The sequence below is a fragment of the Apium graveolens genome, chromosome 8, assembly GCF_009905375.1.
Source record: "Apium graveolens cultivar Ventura chromosome 8, ASM990537v1, whole genome shotgun sequence".
In the NCBI taxonomy this organism is placed as follows: domain Eukaryota; kingdom Viridiplantae; phylum Streptophyta; class Magnoliopsida; order Apiales; family Apiaceae; genus Apium; species Apium graveolens.
The window spans coordinates 251258821-251283944 of NC_133654.1; the positions used below are offsets into that span (position 1 = coordinate 251258821).

At 34.4% G+C, this 25124-nt stretch overlaps 1 protein-coding gene, 1 long non-coding RNA gene and 1 pseudogene across 4 annotated transcripts; 1 reads left to right on the forward strand and 2 right to left on the reverse strand.

The window, feature by feature from the left end:
* The first annotated feature begins 1777 nt into the window (after positions 1-1777).
* LOC141680631 (uncharacterized) lies at positions 1778-3503 on the forward strand. Its single transcript, XM_074486805.1, has 6 exons — positions 1778-1953; positions 2046-2219; positions 2836-2943; positions 3055-3124; positions 3211-3309; positions 3408-3503. Exons 1-6 carry the CDS (start codon positions 1778-1780, stop codon positions 3501-3503), a joined length of 723 nt encoding a protein of 240 aa, XP_074342906.1.
* Positions 3504-4740: 1237 nt separating this feature from the next.
* On the reverse strand, positions 4741-7142 carry LOC141678073 (cytochrome P450 76A2-like; annotated as a pseudogene).
* Positions 7143-13229: 6087 nt separating this feature from the next.
* LOC141678555 (uncharacterized) lies at positions 13230-15521 on the reverse strand. 3 transcript variants are annotated; one of them, XR_012557796.1, is made up of 4 exons: positions 15142-15521; positions 14614-14865; positions 14351-14469; positions 13230-14188 (listed from the first exon to the last, which is right to left on the reverse strand). It is a non-coding gene; the product is annotated as an uncharacterized LOC141678555 (long non-coding RNA). The 3 variants fall into 3 exon arrangements; XR_012557794.1 differs by having other exon boundaries at positions 13230-14469; XR_012557795.1 differs by having other exon boundaries at positions 14351-14865.
* Between the last annotated feature and the right edge of the window lie 9603 nt (positions 15522-25124).

A 25124-nucleotide genomic window follows, 5' to 3' on the forward strand; every position in this document is an offset into this window, starting at 1 on the left:
TTATTACTAAGGTGATCCTTTACATATAAATGTAGACTGAATCTCATCCAGATGCAGAGGAAGTAGATCGGTCGGACACTTGGATCCTAGCAAGGATGGACGAAGATGGTAATTTTTTAAATGATGAAGTTGCAGAAAAAGCTAAGAAAATTGTAAGTTATTAATATAATTGTCCATTCTATTTGATGCACATATTTGTGTATTTTTTAATAAAGAACTGAAGTTTCAAAAGTTAAATTTTAATAAATTATATACACATGAAGCCTTTCAATAGTTTATCTTTTTCTATTACAATGTATAATTCGAATTAGTGGTCTCTAGTTTAACTTAGGATTTGTTTGTATGCCTTTAGTGCTAGTAGCATGTTGATTGTATCATATTTAAAATTAGTAATTAATTATATATTTTAATAATCCCCTGTTCACTAAGAGAGTCAAATACACATGTTTACATTGAAAATTGGTTCATAATATTAAATGTCTAGATTTTGTATTCTGTGTTGGTTAATATTTTATTTTAATATTTTTTATCCTTGGATTAGTTTGTCAATGAATGTACTTACTAGGTCCCCTGTACCACCAAGTAAACTAAGTTGTCTCTTGTGCTTGCAATTGAATCTATTAAATTAAATATATTAAAGGATGAATGTGCTTATAACTAGTAAAAACAAATTGGTGTTAGTTGTGTAATATTTTAATTAAAGGATGAATGTGCTTAAAGGATGTATGTGCTTATGGTAAAAAATGTTACTGAATTTTTTGTAGAAAAAGATGAAGGAGGTGGTTAAGGAAGGAAAGCTTAAAGTTGAAGGTACTAATGATGTGTTAACAATGGCGCTCGGTAAGCCTGAGCACGGAGGCAGAGTACGTGGTCAGGGAATTCATGTGAAGCAGTCGGTTTATTTTGATCTTCCGAGGGGAAAAAAAGCGAGGACAGTGGAAGAAAGGGTACGTGAGACAATTCAAAAGTACATGGCAGAGGAGACTCCAAAAATTATTAAAGAGAGAGATGCATTTTGGGCTGCTGAATTTGAAAAATACAATGCACATTCATCGAAAAATGGTGTACAACATGATGGTAGTCCGAAACCAAATTCCCAGCAGGCAAGCTGTCACTCTAAGGGTGGGGTTAATGTGGATGTGGATGTGGCTGTAGGTGATTATAAAAATGTGACATTGATAGATAATTTGTTTGTGGATTTAGCGGTGGAGCTTGAGAATAATAAAAAGGTGGCAGGTGAGGATGATAATGGAAGGGCTGTTGAGGAAATGAAAGTGGATTCTTCAGGTGGTTCTGTATGCCGATTGGCTGTTGGATCGTTGAGCAACATTGTTGCTTGTGCAACAATTGATGAAGTACGCGTTCCCGAAGGACATGAGAAGACTATCCATGGAGTAAGTCTTGGAGAAAAGAACGCAAGGGTGTCTATCACTAAAGTCATTCAAGGAGATGCTAAGATTCCCTTCCCTATCGGGGATGAAATTTTGACTGTTCAAGAAGCCATGGGAACTTTTATTGCATGGCCGAGAAACATGATAATTGCAGGAAACAATAGCAGTACTTCTCATGTTTTGGCCGCCAAGGTCAGAATGCTTTTTTAGTATGGTTAATATATGTACTATGTGTTTGTTTAGTCTGTTTTTTTAATTATTTTTATTTGCAATTATTTTAGAAAACCAAGAAAGCCCGTGCTAAGAAAATGAAGAAGACGTATAAAGTAATTGAAGATGTTGAACCAGAGCTTGTTGTTCAAATTGGTCTGAATTATCCTTCCGCAATGAAACGTTTGTGGACATGGGCAAAGGAAGCCTTGAGTGGTGGCCGAACAATTTCTTTTGAGCTAAGCAAAGAAGCATTTGGCTTTACAAAGAAGCAAATCATGTTCTTATCTGATATACATGCAATGTGCTCTGGAGGTGAAATGGCCGGCTCTGTCATTTGCCTTTTTATTCAGTAAGCTTTTCATTCAAAGTTTTTTTTCGGAGTATATAGCCTTGGAATAAATATGACAATCTTTACTAAGGACTGCTTAATTTAATTTGTAGCTTCTTGAATGAATATGTGAAGAAGCATAAGATGGTCAACATGATTAGCTTTGTAGATCCGGGCACAATCAGTGCCATTGGATGTGGCAGTGCAGTGCAGAGGTCGCTTGAATTGTGTACAAGATTTAAAGATTCTAGGAAAGGGCAGCATTTTCTCCTGCCGTACAATGATGTGTAAGTATTTTACTATCCCAAGCTATTAAGTTGTTAAGCCTTGCCAGTTTTTTATTAATTTTTTTCAAGAATTTAGCTTTTATTTTGTAAGGAATGGGTTCAATTGTATAGTTAAACTCGATAATATTTGTTGAAATTTATATTAATTGCATTGGTTCAGTATAAACGTAATCAAATGCCTTGACAGTTTTGAAGTTAATATAAAAGTAATCAAATGGCTTACAGTATTTAATTGATTTTGTTACTAGATGTTAGGTTTGTTTCTAAGACGGGGGAAATTGTATAGTTCAACCTCATAATATTTGAAGTTCAAATTTGATGATAATTGTATAGGTTCAGTTTTAAAGTTGATTTATTTACTGGAATTTAAATTTTATCAGTATGAGCCTTCAATTTTTGATGTTATACCTGATCATGTTTATTACAGTAAATTACACTCTACTAGTATCACATTTTAGATTATTTTTCACAAATAGTGAGTTTAAATAATTTTTAGGTTGATTTTAATTCAATAGAAATGTAATTTTTTTTTATGATATTTAAGTTGTTTGAGTGACAAAAAAACATCAAATTTAGGCTTTACTATTTAACAAGCACCTCTGTTTATTTTTTGTAGCAACCACTGGACCCTGACAGTTGTCAATCCAGACGCAGAGGTAGTCTACTATATGGACCCTCTTAAACGCCGAATTGCAAATGGAGAATGGGTGGATGTTGTCGACAAGTAAGAGTTCACGTTATAAAATTTGATTATTAAGTCTTGACTTATAAATCTTGTCCGACCATATTTTGTAGTGGTTATTTTGTGTTTTGATATATCTCGTTTTGGTTGCAGTGCCATTAAAATGTACAAGGAGGATTTGAAAAAGGTTCCGAAGAAGAAAGTATTGTGGGAGAACATGGCGGTATTTATTTATTTTTGTGATCATATATTAATTATGTTATTAAAGGAGACTGGATATTTTAAATGATTTTTTGTTTGATATTTTAGGGAGTTCCAGTGCAGACCGGGAACAAGGATTGTGGCCTGTTTACGATGCGATACATGATGGAAATCATTCATGATAAGGAGCTGGACTTTGCTAATAAGGTGACAATTGACTATCTATGGGTCTTTTCATCCACTTTGTATTTACTCTTATAAGGGCAGAACATGTTACTTATATAAAATTTTGGATCATATTTCAGTGGCTGCGTAGATCAAACCTGGTTTACACTGAGGATGACATCAACGAGATCAGGGTTGAGTTTGCAAAATATTTTATGAAACATTGTGCAAGCTAGGTCCTCGCCTTTCTTTTCTTTTGAACTTATCGTAAACTGGATGTTTTATGTATGTAGTTGGTGACAAGTAGACTCGTTTGAACTTATCGTATGTTGACAAGTAGACTCGTTTGAACTTATCGTATGTTGATAAGTAGACTCGTTTGAACTTATCGTAAAGTGGATGTTTTATGTATGTAGTTGGTGATAAGTAGACTTGCGATAATGTATTTTGTGTTCGGTGGATTGCTGGTAGTTTGGTAGGTAGATCTGGTTGTTTTGGATTGTTGAACGGATGGATTATGGTATGGTATGGATTATGGTATGGTAGTGAATTGGTTTTGTTTTGGCGGGGGCCTAGATTATGGTATGATTTTGTTTTGGATTATGGTATGGATTATGGTATTTTTATTTTGGCAGGGGACTAATTTTTGTGGTTTTTTATGCAGCTGGTTTTAATTAAATATGAAATTGATATGCAAAATGCATATACCAAATAAGATAATGGTTTTTTAAACTGTTGTCTATTACTTAGTAAACTGTTGTGTTACAAATGTTTCTTTAATGGTTCCCGAAAAGTAATCCGTTATCTCTTTTGCATTATAACACCACCCTAAAACTGTTGTCTAAAAGATACTTATATTACTACCTCTGAAAATAACTGTTGGTGTTCTATTATATAAATAATAGATGGATAAAATAACTGTTGTTTGGAAAAGATATTTAAAATTGGAAAGAAAATTTAGAACTTTCTCTTGACGTAAATAAACCGTTGTTTATTACTAAGAAAACTGTCATGTTAAAAATGTTCCAACAATTGTTTTTCTAAAACAACCGTTGTGTCATCCAGATTGTAACCAGTGTTAAACACTGTTGTTGAATCTCCCTTATTACAACTGTATTAACAACCGTTGTCCAACCTTCGATCACACGAGTGTTGGATAGACAACGGAAAAACTACCTTTCAGACAACGGAAAAAAAATAGTTGTATGATTGCAAAAATGTTGTAGTGATATATAAACATATCATGATATGTTGCCCTTAATTTGATTTTTATGATGAAATTTAAAATGTTTTTACTAATATGCAAAACCGGGTGATAGACTAATAAGTAAAAAGGTACATTATGCTTAAATCAGGCATGGTTTTACTAATGTTTCTCCTTTCGAGTAGGTGAAGTGTGGAGGGGTTCCATTGGCATGACATGCATGTATGTGCGCATAAGTTTGAGTTCTTTGTTCATATTACTTTGTGCTTTCATGACAGAGGGTGAAGTAGATTTCTGCAATATCCTTAAGAATACATTATACCAGACATAATGCATCATTAACGTCGAAAATCTCAAAAGCTGTGACTATACATAGACATAAAGATCACTGAGAATAAAGTAAACTAGAGTTACTCTGCTAAATCAAATTAGGACAACACTAAAAGCACAGAAAATATTCCTATATGATCATGTCCTCTTTCGTTTTGGAATTGCTTGCAAGAGCTCCAGTTTTCTTGCCCCTGTCCCCATTGTCTCCCACATATCTGTTATCTTCCCATCATCACAAAGCTCCCACTCAAAATGGTGAAGTAAGGAGCCTAGAACTAAGTGTGCCATTCGATGAGCCAATGGAAGACCTAGGCACATCCTTCTTCCAGACCCAAAAGGGATATACTCATAACTTTGACCCTTGTAATTAATAGTCGAGTCCAGAAACCTTTCAGGCTTAAATGACAAAGCATCCTCCCAACAATCTTCATCTCTTCCAATTGCCCAGTAATTGATCAGAACTTGTGTATTTTTAGGAATACTAAATCCCATGAAATTAGCCTCTCGAACTGCTTTCCTTGGAACTAACAGGGGGACTGGGGGATGTATGCGTAGTGTTTCCTCTACAACTGCATGCAAATAAGGAAGATTATCAATGTCACTCTCTTACAGTTTTTTATTTGCTCCAACAACTAGATCAAGCTCAGATTTAATCTTCTTCATTTGGTCAGGATTTTGTAAGAGCTCGCACATCGCCCACTCAATAGTGGCACTTGATGATTCTGTTGCACCGATAAACATTTCCTGCACAAATGTTACTCCTCTTAACCTGTACTGTGGTTATAACAAACTTTATGCCCCAAATTGTGCTTGAAATAATGATAACTATAATTTACACTTTGATAAAGTTACTTATGCTTACCATTAGGAAAATTATGACTTGGAACTCTGACAATTTAGCTGGTTCAGCCTTTCCGGTGCCCCTGTAATCTAACAACACATCCAAGAAGTCCTTCTGCTCAGATGGTAATTCCTGCTTTTGTTGCCTCTCTATCACACGCTCCTTCACATACGTGGAGGTAATTTGTATCGCTTTTGCTAAACTGAAATCCATAGTCTTCCTTATTCCTTGGAGATCAAGCCATCTAAGCCAGGGTAAAAAATCTGAGATATTGGGACGGCCCAAACATTCGTTAAAACCTGCCAAAGCTGTGCTAAATTCAGATGATATTTCAGACCGTGGATCCATCAAGTTGCATGACAGCGTGAGATTTCCGATCATGTTAAATAATGCTGGGAACACAAAGTCTCTAACCTCAATTTTATTAGTTGGACTTTTTTCTATGTCGTGTTCAATCCACAATAATAGTTCATCCACGCGCTTTTTCCTAATTGACATTGTGTCGTTTATCTTCTTGTTAGCGAATAGCTCAGTGGTACATATCCGCTTCAAGGTGCGCCAGTAGGTGTTGTGTGAGCCTAAAGCCATAGACACCGTATAGTAGTCATGTGACCTCGTGGAATCAATAGTGAACCGGTCAACAAAGGAGAGATCATGGTTTTTGAAAAACTCTTCGGCTGCCCCAGCAGAAAGAAGCACCATTGTCTTAACAGAACCAAGATTTAGCCAAATAACAGGACCATATTGTTGTCTGAGTGCTTCTAGACTCCTGTGGGGCAAACTTCCAAGATCGAAAAGATTGCCAAAAACTGGCCATCCCCTAGGACCAGGAGGGAGCTTAGAACTTCTGTAACTATTCTTTTTCCTCATGTGCCAAACAAATGAAATAAAGCTTATTAATGTCAACCACGTAACATAGTACCAGTTCGACTCCATGCCAAAATTTCAGATCCCGCGCTTCAAAATTAATTAGAGTTCCCTGTAAAGAAAAAACAGTTAAAATTAACATAAAAAAGAATTGCACAACAGCAAACAAGAAACAGGAAATGTAACAATAACAAAAAGTGATCTGGAACAGCTTAAGGAAACCAAAGAAACATAATATAAACTGCCAAAATCGCGAGTAGCATGCCTGAGACCGAGAGTGATGAATAGCTCAATACTGTTGGAAACAAAGACTACAGCTTTTGTTTTCTTTTAACTAAGCTTCAGCTCGTTTTCTGGCCATACTGTTAAAACTTGGTGTAGTGGTTTTCTACTTCCACCCTGAGCGTTGATTACGTACCTGCTACTTATTACAAGCCTGCCAAATTAGACTTGTAATTTGAAGGCTTCGGCCAATAATACGATCGACATCACTGATTACATACCTGTTACTTAATACAAGCCTACCAAATAAAGAATAACAGACCACTAGCTTCACTGCAAGTTTTCTGGTATGTATAGTCTCCTTGACAGCCTTCTTTATTTAGGAGTTTCTTGTCTTATACTCACATCTATGTCTAGTCACCTGATTACACAGCTTTCATTTGATTTCTTTGTTCCACTTATGTAAGTTTTTTATTTCCATTCTTCTAGAATTTTTGTAACTGTGCAGGTTGTTTCGTTTTTGTTTTCTGCATTATGTTTGAATTTTTTTTTTCTAGATCATTATCTTTGAAACTTCAGCTATGTACATGGACCAATATTGACTGCCCACACATCTCATCTTCATGAACCCACCTCATTTATTTGACCTAGCTGCTCCGTATTTGCTGAGTATAGTTGATCTCATTTAACACATTTGTTCTATTTATTCATTATGCTTCTGGAGAGTTTGAAATCCTGACACTCCCCCTAACTTTGTATTTCAAGTTTCTTTTTCATTTTTGTATACGAAACACGTCCGGCTTCAATGGCTTTACAAAATTATCTGCTAAATTTTCTTCTACAGCTCCACCATTTGTTTTATTTTGTCATTCAATTTTTCTCGAATCACTTGATATTTCAATGCTAATGTTTCTTTGACTATGTGACACTTAAAAACTTCACGAGTGAAATAACTACTTAGTACTCACATTTATATTATCCCAATCTTCCTTGACAAGTTTTAACTCGGCCAATTTATGTTTGTCATAATTGATATGCACATCTTACTCTTGAAATATAGGGCCAGTTTGGGGTTTCTTAACTTAAAGTTGTAAAGTGTATATAAGTGATATGAATATTATAAATTATAATTTATTTAGGTGTTTGGATAATTTTAAGTATAAATTACTTACAAGTTGATAATGTTTTTGGTAAATTATAACTTATAAGATAAATAATTTTTTTTTAAATAAAATTAAAATATAAATACAAATTACATGAATTAATAATTTTGATACATGAATATAAAATAAAAAAGAGATTTTTTTTTAAAAAAAAGATAATTACATCAGGAGAAAATTATAGAATTTTTAAAATGGAGATTCCAGTTACTTAAACCGATTATTTAATTTGTACTACTAATATAATTTCGCTTATTAAAAAATGATATAGATAATTAAAATATTTTAAAAAATTAAAATTCAAATATGATATATATTTTAATTATAAATTGATAATGTGTTTAGTAAATTATAACTTATACGTTATAATTATCTATTAGAAAATAGATAATTAAATATAATAATTTTAATACATAAATAGAGAATTAAAAAGATAAAATTTGAAAAATAGGAAAACTGAAATATAAATAACAAAGAAATATAAATTGCACAAGTAAGACAGAGAAGAAGTCAAACTCAAAATGAGAATGAAAAAGTAAAGAAACCCAATTTTCTGATTTTCTTCATTTATGATGCTATGTGATCATTTTTCCCAGTATGCCAAACAGTCCTGTTAAAATGATAATGGGCTTTTCATCCATATATGGCCAACGGAGGTGGTACCAAACAGGCACATATTACGAGAGCAACTATTTATTACTTCTTGAATAACCATGAAAATATCATCCAACTAATATGAAAAACATATTTAAAAGTACTCTTTTTGTCATCATAATCAATGTCTGGGGTAATTTCTAATAGTGAAGAAGCGTATATAATATATATAACGTGATTAACTGTAACCTTGGGTAATACGCATAAAATCAATAAATCCCTCATCCTTAGCAAATCTAAACGGAAACTCATCAATAATAATCATAGAAGCTAATATATACCTAGAAATTTTTTATCAAAAAACCATTTCTTAAGAGTGCTCTCGTTTTCTCATATCGGTTGCAAAGATAGTTATGTTTGCTTCGATTCACCACTAAGTGAAAGTTTTTTACAAATTTTAAAGTGTGCATTAAGTGATGAAATGCAATTTGAACTACTATAAGAATAATACTACTTGCACCTCGCTTTTTTAGTGTTCCGTATCCATAAACTTGTCAAAATGATCCCACATCATCGACCTTTCTTTCATGGGCTTTCTTTTCCTTTTTGCAGAGGTTTCCTCACTACTCGGATCATTCAAATCTCTCTCTCAATCTCGAAAGTCTGGGATTGCGATTAAGACATTTTGCTACTGAGTGTTGGCTGACTGCATAAAGTTACAAGTGAATTAGTGAACAATGAAATAAATTCAGCAACCAATATTGATTATATGTAGTTATACTTATACAGCATACATGATATAAATCAAGAACTTAACTATTAATTAAACAAACTAGCAAGTACAAGAGACAGAGAAAAAACTACCAAATTAAGATGAATATACTATTTTGATTATTGAAGATTAATAAGAATTAATGATACCTGGAGATTAGATTTGATACTTGGAGCTGTCTGGAAGAATCTGCGGCGCGGCAAGTTTGCGACATATCTCTGTTAGGGGGAACACACACAAGTATAGAAACAAACAAACAATGCAAAACACACACTCAATATATGACGCGGAAAAACCCACGTTCCAACTTGTATTATTAATCAAAACAATTATCAATAATACAATCAATCTCACCAAACGGTATTCACTCAAGCGATACTTAAGTCAAACAATACTCAAGTATACATCAAAACAATAACATGACTATGTATATATAGCCATCACAAACTTAGCCAACAAGACATACCTAATCTGATTACAATAATAATTGTCTACCCATACAATTATTACTTATTCTCATTATAATAATAATTGCCAACACATACAATTATTACCCAACTCAATTATGATAATAATTGTCTACCCATACAATTATTACCCAATTCAATTATGTTTTCTATCACCAAGACCATACTACCTATTGGGTTTAACCCCAACAATCCTCCCCTTCAACCCAATATGATTTCATGCACAACCGAATTAACGGTCACCATCAAGCCATCGACGTCGATCGCCCAATACCTCCTCTTGAACAATAACCCCTCCTTCTAGTACAAAAAGATTTCTCTTATCTTTTCGACCTTTGAGTATCTCTAAATCTCCTTTAGTGACTTTCAACATACTGTTCTTCATCATAACAGTATATCCCAAATCAACTAATTTACCCAACGAAATCAGATTTCGATTTAACTCCGGTATGTATCTTACTTGAGTTAACTTCTGAACACGACCGTTGTGACGTTTCATTGTTACCTCACCAATGCCAGCAACCTTTACCGTTTTACCGTTTGGTAAAGTTACAATCTTTCCCTCACACTTTTTATAGGACGAGAACCACTCCCTCCCACCACATATGTGATGAGAACATCCCGAGTCAAGCACCCATTCTTCTTTTGATCCCTTCTCTTCTTGAACCAAAAGAACATCTTCATCAGCTTCTACAAGCGAAACACTACCCCCTCGATTTTTCTTCAACTCTCTCAAGTCTTCTCTTGCCTTTGGACACATAAATTGTATATGACCCAATTCCTCACAATAAAAACACCTGATATTAGGGTTATGTTTCTTTGCATACTTCTTTTCCGTGTCACGCGCACGTACCACAAATGCACTTCCATCAGATGTGTCACTCGATTCTTGTTTCATCAATCTTTCGGCCTCCAGAAGAACAACAATAGTCTCATCCAAATCTAACTTCGTTTTCCCAACCAATAAAGAAATCATCACAATATTATACTTCTTCGGTAGAGACACTAGTAGTAGAACAGCTTTGTCCTCATCCTTTAATTTTTCATCCAAATTATTTAGATGGTTGATTAAGCCATTAAAACGATTCAGATGATCTCTTAAATCTCCGTCTTCTTCCATCTTGAGCCCAAACAAATATTTCTTGAGAAACAGCTTGTTGGCCAAAGACTTTGAGTGATAAGTCTTCGTTAACTTCTCCTACAAATTCTTGGGATTGTCCTCTTCAAGAACATCATACTTGATTTCCGGTGCAAGGGCCAACCGGATCGTTGATGCCGCACGTAACTTCATGTCTCCCCACTTTGTATCATCAACTTCAGTAGGCTTCTTCCCTCCGAGAGTCGCATATAACCCTCGTTGAATTAACAGATCTTTTACCGTACTTTGCCACAAGGTAAAATTGTTTATTCCATTAAACAATTCAATTTAAAATCCTCCAACCTTCTTCATCATGAACCTTGGCTCTTGATACCAATTGTTAGGGGGAACACACACAATTATAGAACCAAACAAACAATGCAAAACACACACTCAATATATGACGCGAAAAAACCTACGTCCCAACTTGTATTATTAATCAAAACAATTATCAATAATACAATCAATCTCACCAAACGGTATTCACTCAAGCGATACTTAAGTCAAACAATACTCAAACATACATCAAAACAATAACATGACTATGTATATATGGTCATCACAAATTTAGCCAACAAGACATACCTAATTTGATTACAATAATAATTGTATACCCCATACAATTATTACCCATTCTCATTATAATAATAATTGTCAACACATACAATTATTACCCAACTCAATTATGATAATAATTGTCTACCCATACAATTATTACCCAATTCAATTATGTTTTCTATCACCAAGACCATACTACCTATTGGGTTTAACCCCAACAATCTCTGTTGTGTTTGGAGAAAATGTAAGTGCTGATTTCGTATAGTTAATAGTCTGCAGAAACAGTTTCATATCTGTCAAGAATCCGCTTCATTACACCGGCTTCAGAACTAGTAGCTTTGAAGAAAAAGTAGCAAACGTCCATAAACAAGAGATGCGATAGTGGAGGTGCCCCCTAGCAATAGTACAACCATGTAACAGTCCAGCTTCCTCATTTCGCCTATTATTAGAACTTAATCCCTATACACACATAATGTAAATGATATGGGTCATATTTAAATCCTCTTGGCTATTTGTCCTCTTGTCTATTAGTTTTTGAAATATCATACACCTAACAGGTAAGAAAATGCGTTAATTTGACCCCTACGCTTGCACTAATTGGCAAAAAAAAAGTCCTTTATCTCATAATTTGGGAGTAATGGCAAAATATAACATATCAGGAAAATGACCTTTATTATCAATCCGAAACCCAAAAAAATAATGTGTTTATCCAACAATTGAAAATTCAGCCAATTACTTAATGGGTTTTTTAGGTAAACGCATTTTTGCAATGTGTAGCTTACTTAACACATCAAAATTTTGCGTTTCCTTTTATAAATTTCAAAACCAATCATATGATTCTAGCTACTAAACGCAAGAAAAAATTGTGTTTTTGAATTTGAAAATAAAATGCAACAAAATTATACATTTCTGAGTGATAGTAAAGGTCATATTTCAGCGCATATGAGATTTTGAGCCTTTTTTTTCAAATTGTGATACTAAGGGCCACTACCCTTAATGGGTAGACCCAGCCAGACATGTGATTTACGTGTGATTACGTTATAAACTCAGTGTTATAGAAATCGGAAATCGGAAATCAGAAATCAGAGTAAATCAGTTGAGCTACCGATTTACGATTTATCGGAAATTGGGGATTTATCGGAATACGAAATCGGAATAAAATCGGATGTATTATAATTTTATTTTTATAAAATATATATGTTAAATTAAATTATTATTGCTATACATATACAAATATAAAATATTAATTATGAATTATAATAATATTTTATGTAAAGTTATTCCCACTTGCTCGCTCGTCAATACAGATATAACCACGCTTATTTCTACTAAAAGTTACTAAGAGGGGTGTATTTAAATGAAATTTTAATTATTTTTTTTAGATTTTGAAAATTCTAGGGTATTCAATCTGAATTATAAAAAATCCTTTCAAAACTGATGGTATTCAACGGAGATTGAAAAAAGTCTTTTAAAATTTGGGGTATTCAATTATAATTTTAAAATCTGGGGTATTCAATTAAAATTTTAAAATCTGGTGGGATTCAAAAGTCAATATTTTTTGTATTTTATAAAATTGTAGATTTTGATGAATTTGCTAGTGTATTTTATGTTTTTGGAAATTTTAGCAAAATCGAAGAGATTGATAGATTTGTATAAATCACTACTCAAATCAGGAATACTCTACGAGATTTATTCAACAACTTCGCTAAAATCCGCGTATAATTAAAATAAGGCAAAATTAGCAATAATCGTTCAGAATTAATGGATTGTTATAAATTCTCTAAAATCTGAATTGAATACATTCCCTAAGAGAATTGCCACATATTCCACATTTTTGCTCAAACTTTTTCCCAAATGATGATATGTCAATATGTAGATGGTAACTTTCTTTAATAATAATATAGGATCATGAAGGTATAAATATGCGTCCTAAATCAAAATTCACCATGTGTAATGTCAAGTAATTTGGGGAAAAATTTGGACACTGCTCCCCTGCTAAACACAATATGGAGGACACAAACCTGAAAAAAGATGTGTCATGAGATTGTCCGACTCATCTCGCAGCCGATCAGAAATAATAGGACTTTGACAACGTCCACTTTATTCTGTATCATGCAATACCCCATTATCATTATAGTTTAGTCATTATTGTCCGAGCAATCTTCATTTCTTTCGATTATATCAGAACCATTTAGCATGCATTCCTTATTTCTGACTCACAGGACCAGGGTTAGAGAACATTTGAGTTTGTTGTTGAGATTATGGAGCAATAGTTGTAGTGCCAGGAACCTGAACAAAGATTTTTATGTTGCTGGTGTTAGATCACATGATATAGTTAACATTGAGAACGCCAAAGAAGTTGGCTATGCTATGAGCACAACCGAGGAGCTTAAATTTGTCAAAGAAGTTGCTGAGGTCACGGGCTTTATACTTGACCCTGTTTACAGCGGAAAAGCTGCTTATGGAATGATGAAGGAGATGGCTGAGAATCCAACCAAATGGGAAGGAAGAAGGGTCCTTTTCATTCACACTGGTGGACTCCTGGGTCCGTTTGACAAGACCGAAGAACTATGGATGTGCATGAATCTGTGTTGCGGGAGGAAGGCATTAGAAAAACGTTTTAGATGGACAAGCTAAGCAATGATATCTCTGAAATCGCTTCGTGAAACATAAGTCAATGTCTAACATTCCATTGGTATTGTGTTGTTCTGGCCTCTCCTGGTGCTTTTTAAGTTTTACCAAAAGTTTAGCATTTCTGGATCAATAAGCTAAAAGGAAGCACCAAAGAGTTAGTTGATTCAACCAATTTGCGGTGGAAAAGCAAGAGCAGAGTAAAAGTTAGAATCGTGTTAGACCTGAGCTCCCATGAGTAGAATAACTATATGATAATAAAGTTGTAAAAAAAATATTTAAAAATTTGAATGCTCAACTGTGTAAATATTGATGGAACTCGTATTCCTTCCGAAATTGATTAGCATTGATAAGAAAAATGCACCTTTTTGTAATAGCTAGAACAGACAATTCACCATTCCTCACAAATTATGACCAACTGAAAGCAATTACATTTAGACAAGCACAACCTGAGATTAGAAGCAGCATATACATATATCTACTAGATGATAATATAAATATGAATATAGTATCCAGAAAAAAGGCGAACTAGAAATGCGGAGGCTTAAGACAGATCACATACCAACGGTACATTAGATTGATGAGAATGAGGGGCTTGAAATCCCGAATGAGATTCAGAGTGCAAGCGAACAACCTTGATATCTAGATTAGAGTCAGTTAAGGATCTAGAAGGAGTGTACGTCTCTGCCTCAAAGGAGGCCATACTCAAGTGATCATCATGTTGAGTTGCTTTGAAAATGGTTGTGACTACATGAGTACCCGAGTCACAAGTAACAAAAGCCTCCACCAGTTCCACAAACTCATATCTATGTCCCTACACGTAGTATAATTAATTTATTTAATTGGTCGATACACAAACCTATTTATCAACGACTAACTCACACAATTGACATTCCCATTTTCGAGTATGTGGGAATATTAGAAATGCGTATTTAAAAGAAAACATCAACACCGTAGCATTAACATACATATATAGATAAGTACAGCAACAATTAGGACATTGTGCATTACTATTGAATATCGAAAGCAAGCAATTGACTCGCCCAAATTCATCGTTAAAATTAAGAGAAAAATGCCCCTAAGTACGTACATGGTCGCTATTATAGTTTGCGAGGGCTGTTTTGAAGAAATCATGAACATGAGCATGGCGAGTAATGGTCAAGGTCCAGTCCTGGATAAATCATTGTTGGACCACCAATTTCCATGTCATTAACGTCGAACTTGTATGATGTCTTCCATTCCGATTGCAATTTTCGTTCCGGTTCCGGTTCGGGTTCGGGGTCCGAGTCCGAATCCGACATCCCGTAATCATGAACTACATTTGAAACAACTCCAGGTTTACCCTTCAAGGCGTATGCTTCATCGGACCACCCATATTCTTCATCGGACCACCCAATCTCCTCTGTTTTCATCATTCAAATCCTAACTAAAAAGTTTGGTTAATGCCTTGCCTGGGGCAATTAAGCATCTCCAATTTGTTCTTCTATAGAATCTTTAAATTCTGTTCCTTTACTCATCCAATTTTTAAAAATAAATTTCCAATCTTTTTCAAAAATACACTCCAATAGTTGTCAATATGATCCCTACATTAGTATAATAAAAATAAATTGCCAAATTGGGAACTTAAAAATGGAAATGAGTTTGAATATATTTTTTAGACAAAAGTTACATTTAACTAAATAAGGAAGTTGTTAAGTTTTGGCAACCTTAGTTGGCAATCTCTTGGCAATCCCATAACTCCAATAGGTTGGCAACCAAAGTTGTCATGCCACATAAGCATCGATAACTTCTTAACAACCCCTATTAGAGACGCTCTAAGAGGAAAAACAAAAGAAACAGTATGGGCTTCTTAGGGCATCTCCAATAGAGGTTGCTAACAAAGTTGCCAAATCATTAAATATATTATTTTTTAATTTTCTCTCACATCTATGTCACTCTTGGCAACATTTATTAAAATTTTGCTCCAATAGTTAAACAACTTTAAAGGTTGCCCATATGGTCCCTCTATATTAATTTTATATTTAGTTCAATATAAAAGTGGGTTAAGTAATATACACTTTAGATGTTTTATGATTTTTTGCTAATTTAGGAAGTTATCAAGGGGTTGCCAAGTTTTGGCAACCTTGGTAGGCAACCTTTTGGCAACCTCCTAACTCCAATAGGTAGGCAACTAAGGGTGTCATGCCACATAAGCTTGGCAACCCCTATTGGAGATGCTCTTATTATTACTACTCCCTATGTGTCATTAAATTATATATATTATTTTTTGCACGATTTTCAATACTCCTTTAAAGCATAATTTTAATAATATATTTTTTAATTTTTTTTCTGAATAAAATATTAATGTTTAAATTTTTATTCAATTTTTTTTTCAAAAAAATATTATAAAACTATACTTTATAGAAGTCTCGAAATACGTGTAAATAGTAAATGTATACTATCTGGGGACGGAGGGAGTAATATATAACCCATATCATTATATATTATAAATTTTTATTTTAATAATATATTACTGGTAGAATTCGATTTTATATCATTTGAATAATAAATTTTAAAATTAAATTTAACGGTTTTCATCAATTTGATCTGACGGCTCTAAATTGAGTGATTAAGGACCAACAACCAAAATTTTAATGTTTAATAGGATAGATAATTAGGCGATGCACGATTTCTTTAATATTTAAATAAATTTTATAAATTTTATTTATCAAATCATATATTAATTTTAATATATTTATATAAATATATAAAATTATAGATTTATAATAAAAATAATAAAAGAATTAGGAAGTAGCTGGGATCGTAGTTTTATAGGATATGTTTTAGTTGTACTTTATGGGAGCAGAATAATATATCTAGTAATGTAAACAATTTAGTAATTTAGCATGTTTATAATATTTTTTATTTTTAATAATCAAAATAAAGGGATAATTATTGAACCAAAATGTACCTTATTCCGGTTATTACATTATATAAATAATATAGACTTTAAAACAAAATGGTTAGATATATTTGTGATGTCATGTCTAATAATGATTTGTGTTTAGTTTTCAGATCTTGAATAACATGACAAATCAGGACTTAACTAAAAATCAGTACTTATACTGAAGTCAGAACTTAAGATATCTGTTAGGAATATGTGTATTAGTTTGATGATAAGTTAAGCAAAACACTTAAGTAGAAATCTAGTGTTTGTAGCCTCAACGAATAAGACCATCTTGGCTATCCGTTGAAGGAGTAGCTTTACTTAGCAATAAGTTTAGTATTGTAGCACATTTCACTCTCTGGTATCAAGCTGTAATTCTTAGATGTTGTTAGGAAATAATCAGTCATGTTGACTACTAATGGATGTACAAATAGGAGGGCTAATTGTAAATGTTTCATGCCTTGTAATTTTATATAAGTGAAGAAGTGTCAACGGATATTGAAGACCTTCAACGGATAAGAAACAATGCTTCAACGGATAATATCCATCAACAGATAAGTGCTTCAACGGATAAAGACTTCAACTGATAATGCATCAACGGATAAAGCTTCAACGGATAAAGCCTCAACGGATAAGGCATCAACGGATGAAAGCTTCAACGGATGCTTAGTTCATTAGCAGTTGATAGTGACAATTCACAAGCTGACAGAGGCACATGGATTGACAGAGACATACTGGAATGTGGAAGCCTCTAGGAGGAATCAAGAAAATGCAGCATTTCCATTCTGATGCAAACAAGGAAGTATTCAAAGATTTACAGATTACTCTAGATTGCATTGGATAGAGAAATGGAGAAGAAACATGTGAAGAATCTTTTCAATTGTATTTTACAGTTTGTCTTCACTTGTAAACTTGGTGATATATATAAACCAAGTAGCAGCTAATAATTAGATATGAATTTTCCTTGAGCTGTTTAGAAATATCAAAAGAGAAAATTATCTAGTTTGTACTAGGAAGCAGCTGTGATTTAATTCTTTGAATCACAGATTTTTCTAAAATAACACATCTCTGGTGGAACAACAAATCCACCAGAAAAGTTTTTTTTTTAAGTTCTTTGTGTTCATTACATTTGTGTTTGAATATATATCTGTCTGCATCAGCTTCAAGCAATTCACACACATTTGATCACTCAAACACTTAGCCTTAGAAACTGCTCAAAACTTGAAAAAGTTTTGAGATTTACATTCAACCCCCCTTCTGTAAATCTCATTGTTAGTCCACTGGGAATAACAATTGGTATCAGAGCAAGCTCTTAACATACAAAGAGTTTAAAGATCTATTCTGCTAACATCATGAGTGCACAGAAGAATCCTCCTGCTAACATCATGAATAGGAAGGATATTGGTGTAAAGATCCCAGTCCTGGAAAAAGATAATTATCATCACTGGAAAGTGAAGATGCATTTACATCTTCTTTCTCAAGATGAAAGCTACATCAACTGTATTGAAAATGGTCCTCACATCCCTCACAAAGTAGCCACAGCTGCTACTGCAACAGTTGCTGTTGGACAGTCCATTCCCAAGCCAAAAGCAGAATGGACTATTGAAGACATGGAAGAAATCCGCAAGGATAAGAGAGCCATGAACATTTTATTTAATGGCTTAGATCAAGATATGTTTGACAATGTCATCAATAGCCAAACGGCAAAGGAAGTTTGGGATACTGTACAAATCATCTGTGAAGGTACTGAGCAGGTCAGAGAAAACAAGATGCAGCTTCTTATTCAACAGTATGAATATTTTCACTTTGAAGAAGGTGAATCACTAAATGATACCTTCAACAGGTTTCAGAAACTGTTGAATGGATTGAAGCTGTATGGTAGAGTGTACCAAGTCAAGGATTCCAACTTAAAATTTCTTAGGTCTCTTCCAAAGGAGTGGAAGCCCATGACTGTCTCTTTGAGAAATTCTCAAGATTATAAGAACTTCACACTTGAAAGATTATATGGAATTCTGAAGACTTATGAACTTGAAATGGAGCAGGATGAGCTGTTGGAAAAGGGAAAGAGAAAAGGAGGAACAGTTGCTCTTGTAGCTGACAGTGAGAAGATGGAAGCCAGGAATGAGGAGAAGATAATGCCAAGTCTCAAAATTGGTACAAGCAAATCAGAATCAAGCAAGGGTAAAGAGCAAGTTGCTGAGGATGAAGACAATTCCAGTCAGGATGAATCTGATGATATTGAAGAATATTTGGCCTTTCTTTCCAGGAGGTTTGCAAAAATGAAGTTCAGAAAAAACACAAAGTTCACTAAGCCAAACAAAAACATGGTGGACAAATCAAAGTTCAAATGTTACAACTGTGGCATTAGTGGACACTTTGCAAGTGAGCGTAGGAAGCCAAATTCTGAGAAAAAGAAATTTGAGCAAGTTGATTACAAAAAGAAGTATTTTGATTTGCTCAAACAAAAGGAAAGAGCTTTTCTCACTCAAGATGATTGGGCAGCAGATGGGGTAAATGAAGATGATGATATGGAATATGTCAACCTAGCCCTGATGGCTAATTCTGATGAAAATGAAACTAGTTCATCAAGCAATCAGGTAATTACTACTGATCTCTCTCAGCTTTCTAAACATGAATGCAATGAAGCCATAAATGACATGACCAATGAATTATATCATTTGCGTGTTTCCCTTAAATCACTAGCAAAAGAAAACACTAGGATCAAAGAGAATAATGTATTTTTAAGTGATAGGAATGCTGTGTTAGAGGATCAGGTAATTGAGCTTGAAAAGATGATACTTAAATGCTTGACTGTTGAGAGTGAACTAGCAGAAGCTGTTAAGAAAGTAGAAATTCTTTCTACACAGTTAGAAAGTGAGCAAGAGGTAATCAAGGCCTGGAAAACATCTAGGGATGTTAGTGTTCAGATTGCAAAGGTTCAGGGAATTGAATCATTCTGTGAGGATGCCTGGAAGAAAAATAAAAAGGAGTTAGAATTAATTGATGGATTGTCAACGGATGTGGAATCAACGGATGATGAAAGTTATCCGTTGAAGGAAGAAAAGGAGCATCCGTTGAAGGCTCATCAATTAAAATAGGCAAGTTCTTTTAAAAATAAAAGTCTCAATAAAAAGAATGATTCAACTCTCAAGAACTTGGTCAAAGAAGGAGCTAGCACATCCAGAGATGTCAGTAAGGTGAATATAGGACACATGACTTTAGATCAGCTAAAAGATAGGCTCAAGTTGGTTGAGGATAAGAAGGAAACTAAAAGAAAATCTAAAAGAAATGGGAAGATAGGGATTAATAAACATAACAATTACACACCTGATAGGTATGCTCCTAGAAAAAGCTGTGTGTATTGTAAAAGTGTTAATCACCTATCTGATAATTGCAAATCTGTTAAAAATGCTCCCATGCCTTCAAATCCCTCCATGCCTAAAATGTCTATGTCACCTCTGCATGCTATGCCTGTTATGTCTCACCAGAATCCCCATGCACATTTTGCAAACATGCCATATATTAACAATCCTTATTTTACTGCATTTAGTATGCCTCAAATGCCATACAATATGCCTATATGGAATAACATGTTTGCACAACCTATGCCTTATCAAATTCAAACAAATGTGTTAAATGATTCTGTGGCTAACCCTACACTTCAACCAACCACATCTAAGACCAAGGGTGACCCAAAGTTACCTAAGTCAAAAGATGCAGGAGGAATGAAGTCTAGGAAAAAGACTAACAAGGCTGGACCCAAGGAAACTTGGGTACCAAAATCAACTTGATTGATTTTGTTGTGTGCAGGGACAAAGAAGAAATCTATGGTACTTGGACAGTGGTTGTTCAAGACACATGACAGGAGATTTCACCCTGCTCACAGAGTTCAAGGAAAGAGCTGGCCCTAGCATAACCTTTGGAGATGACAGCAAAGGATTCACTATGGGATATGGCTTGATTTCAAAAAAAAATGTCATCATTGATGAAGTTGCATTGGTTGATGGTCTCAAACACAATTTTATTGAGCATCAGTCAACTATGTGACAGAGGGAATACTGTTTCCTTCAATTCTGAAGCCTGTATTGTCACAAGTAAAAAGGACAATAAAGTGGTTCTAACTGGAGTTAGAAAAGGGAATGTGTACTTAGCTGATTTCAACTCTACAGATGCAGAATCCATAACTTGTCTTCTCAGCAAAGCAAGTCCAGTTGAAAGTTGGCTAAGGCACAAGAAGCTGTCCCATTTGAATTTCAAGACAATGAATGATCTAGTCAAAAAGGACTTATTTAGAGGAATGCCTCTAGTGGAATTCACAAGGGATGGGCTGTGTGATGCTTGTCAGAAAGGAAAGCAAAAGAAAGTATCATTCAGTAAGAAGCTTGAATCTGCAATTGATGAACCACTACAACTTCTACACATGGATCTTTTTGGACCAGTCAATGTATTGTCAATTTCAAGGAAAAGATACTGCCTAGTGATTGTAGATGATTTCTCAAAGTTTTCATGGGTTTATTTTCTTAAATCAAAGGATGAAGCTAGTGAAATCATCATCAATCATATCAAGCAAGTCAACAATCATCCTGATTTCAAAGTAAGGAATATTAGGAGTGACAATGGAACTGAGTTCAAGAATTCAACCATGAAGTTGTTCTGTGAAGAAAGTGGGATCATGCATGAGTTCTCAGCTCCAAGAACTCCACAACAAAATGGTGTGGTGGAAAGGAAGAACAGATCACTAATTGAAGCTGCAAGGACAATGCTTGAAGAGTCAAAACTCCCAACTTATTTTTGGGCTGAGGCTGTCAACTGTGCATGTTACACTCAGAATATTTCTCTAATCAATCAGGCAAAATGCATGACTCCCTATCAATTATTCAAGAGAAGAAAACCAACTTTAAACTTTCTACATGTCTTTGGTTACAAATGCTACATCTTAAGGAATCAATCTGATCACAAAGGGAAGTTTGATGCAAAGGCTGATGAAGGAATATTTGTTGGTTATTCTGCTGGAAAATCATATAGGGTCTACAATCTAAGAACCAACATTGTCATGGAATCTGTACATGTTGTGTTTGATGATAAAAAGATTGATGGACTAACAGATAAGGGACATCATGAAGGACTCAAATTTGACAACTTTGAGATATACTGTGATGATAGTGAAAGTGAGAATGATGAAGAAGGCATCTCAAGAAGAATTCAGAATCTGCCTTTGGATAATGCACAGAATGCTGCATCCGTTGAAAGTCATAATTCAGCTTCCGTTGAAAGAAGCATTGCAGCATCCGTTGAAAGACAAAGTGCATCATCCGTTGAAGTTCATAATGAAGCATCCGTTGATCGCAGTCTGTCAACGGATAATCAATTCACTTCATCAGTTGATAGAGCTCCCAATTCCTTTCAAAGGATCAGCAACTCAGGGGGAGTTTCAACAAATCAACATTCTATCTCACATCATGACAATACTGAGGCAACCTCATCTAGGGCTAATCTACCACCTCAAAGGAAATGGACCAAGAATCACCCTTTTTAACTGATCATTGGTGATGCTACATCAAAAGTACAAACTAGAAGGGCTACTCAAGATGAATGTCTGTATAGTAGCTTTCTATCACCGGAGGAACCTAAGAGAGTGGAAGAAGCTCTATTGGATCCAGATTGGATTTTAGCAATGCAAGAGGAGCTAAACCAATTTGAGAGGAACAAAGTATGGAAGCTGGTACCCAAGCCAAAGAACAAGAGTTCTATTGACACAAAATGGGTATTCAGAAACAAGATGGATGAAAATGGCATTGTCATAAGGAATAAAGCCAGATTGGTTGCTAAAGGCTATTCTCAACAAGAGGGAATAGATTTTGATGAAACATTTGCTCCAGTTGCCAGACTTGAAGCCATCAGAATCTTTCTAGCCTATGCAGCTAATGCCAATTTCAAAGTCTATCAGATGGATGTCAAGAGTGCATTTCTAAATGGGGAATTGGAGGAAGAAGTTTATGTAAGCCAACCTCCAGGTTTTGAAGATCAAAATTTTCCAGACCATGTATATTATCTGTTGAAAGCACTCTATGGACTAAAGCAAGCACCTAGAGCCTGGTATGAGACTTTGTCAAAGTTCCTTCTAGATAATCATTTCACAAGAGGTACTGTTGACAAAACTCTCTTCTTTAGAAATGTTAATGGCTCTAAGATACTGGTACAAATTTATGTAGATGATATTATATTTGGATCTACAGATGATAAGCTTTGTAAAAAGTTTACTAAATTAATGCAAAGTAAATATGAAATGAGCATGATGGGAGAGCTAACTTACTTTCTTGGTTTACAAGTTAAACAAGTTAGTGGTGGAATTTTCATTAGTTAAACTAAATATATTTATGATCTTTTAAAGAAGTTTGACTTAATGGATTGTTCACCTGCAAAAACTCCCATGGCCACTGCCACTAAGCTTGAATTAAACAAGGCTGAAAAGTCTGTGGATATTACAAGTTATAGAGGCATGGTTGGCTCACTTTTATATTTAACTGCTAGTAGACCTGATATAATGTTTTCTACATGTCTCTGTGCTAGATTTCAAGCTGACCCTAAAGAATCTCACTTAGTGGCTATTAAAAGAATTTTCAGATATCTCAAGGGGACTCCAAATCTAGGAATTTGGTACCCTAGAGAGTCTGGTTTTGATCTAATTGGCTACTCAGATGCAGATTATGCAGGTTGCAAAATAGACAGGAAAAGCACAACAGGCACCTATCAATTTCTAGGGAACAAGCTTGTATCATGGTTCAGCAAGAAGCAGAATTCTGTTTCCACATCAACAGCTAAAGCTGAGTACATTACTGCTGGTAGTTGCTGTGCACAGATACTATGGATGAGGAATCAACTATTTGACTATGGTCTGACTGTTGACAAAATTCCAATATTCTGTGACAACACAAGTGCCATTGCCATTACTGAAAATCCAGTGCAACACTCAAGAACCAAGCACATTGATATCAAGTACCACTTCATTAGGGAACATGTGATGAAAGGTACAGTGGAACTTCATTTTGTTCCAAGTGAAAAGCAGATTACAGACATATTTACCAAGCCACTTGATGAATCAACATTCACAAGATTAGTAAGTGAGTTAGGTATGCTTAATTATTCATAATCTATGTCATTTATATAAACTGTCTTGAAGCCTGAAATGAAATTTGCTGCAAGAATAAAGTTGGCTTTAATTAAGACTTATCCTATCAACGGATATTCTCTATCCGTTGAAAGCCAAAATTGTTCTATCAACGGATATTCATTATCCGTTGAAAGACAAATACATTTCTGGTAATTTTATCCTTCAACGGATAAAATGGTGTTGTTCATCAACGGATAACTATTTCCCTTATCCGTTAAAGTGTCACGTCAGTTACTATAAGTGAGTCACAGCCGTTGATTCTTTTACTCAACCGTTGATACAGATATACAGTGTTGTATGTAATTGTATTTAAGGTAGTTTTCAGAATTTCTACAGTTTTCTTTGTTCTTGAACGACTGTAACTTACTTAAAAGTATCATTTAATCATTTTATTTACGTTTTAATTCAAGAAAGTATAAAAACCCATTTGAACTCTTATTCTCATTTTACGCTTTCTTGCAATTCTTATTCTCTTTCTCTCTAAATTTTCAAGTTTTTCTCTGCAACCTCTACTCACAACAATGGCACCAGTAGTCAAAATTATGTCTCAAACAGGATTTGTTTATGAAAAGAATAATTTCATAGCCTTGGTTGAAAAGAATGAAGCCCATTCTGATTATCACAAGATGATGGACTTCATCAAAAACTGCAAACTAAGCTATGCAATGCTGGAAGCCCCAACCATCTACTGTGAGGTAATTGAGGAGCTTTGGACAACTGCAGAGTTCAACTCCACAGATATGACTATTGTCTTCTCTCTCAAAGGTAAGGACTATTGAATTAATTGTGATGATTTACAATCTTGCTTTAAGTTGCCTGAGAATAATGCCATGACACCACACACTGATAAAGATGTCTCTGCTATGCTAGATTCCATAGGCTATGCTTTTGATTCTGCTAGTTTAGGTAGTATTAGAAGGAAAGGCCTTAGGAAAGAATAGAGTTTTCTTGGAGATGCCTTTATTAAGGTTTTCTC

Coding starts and splice junctions, on each gene's coding strand:
- LOC141680631 (XM_074486805.1), top strand. CDS start 1,778: ATGAAACGTTTGTGGACATGGGCAAAGGAAGCCTTGAGTGGTGGCCGA. Junction 1,954..2,045: donor GTCATTTGCCTTTTTATTCA/GTAAGCTTTTCA, acceptor TTTAATTTGTAG/CTTCTTGAATGAATATGTGA. Junction 2,944..3,054: donor TGGGTGGATGTTGTCGACAA/GTAAGAGTTCAC, acceptor TTTTGGTTGCAG/TGCCATTAAAATGTACAAGG.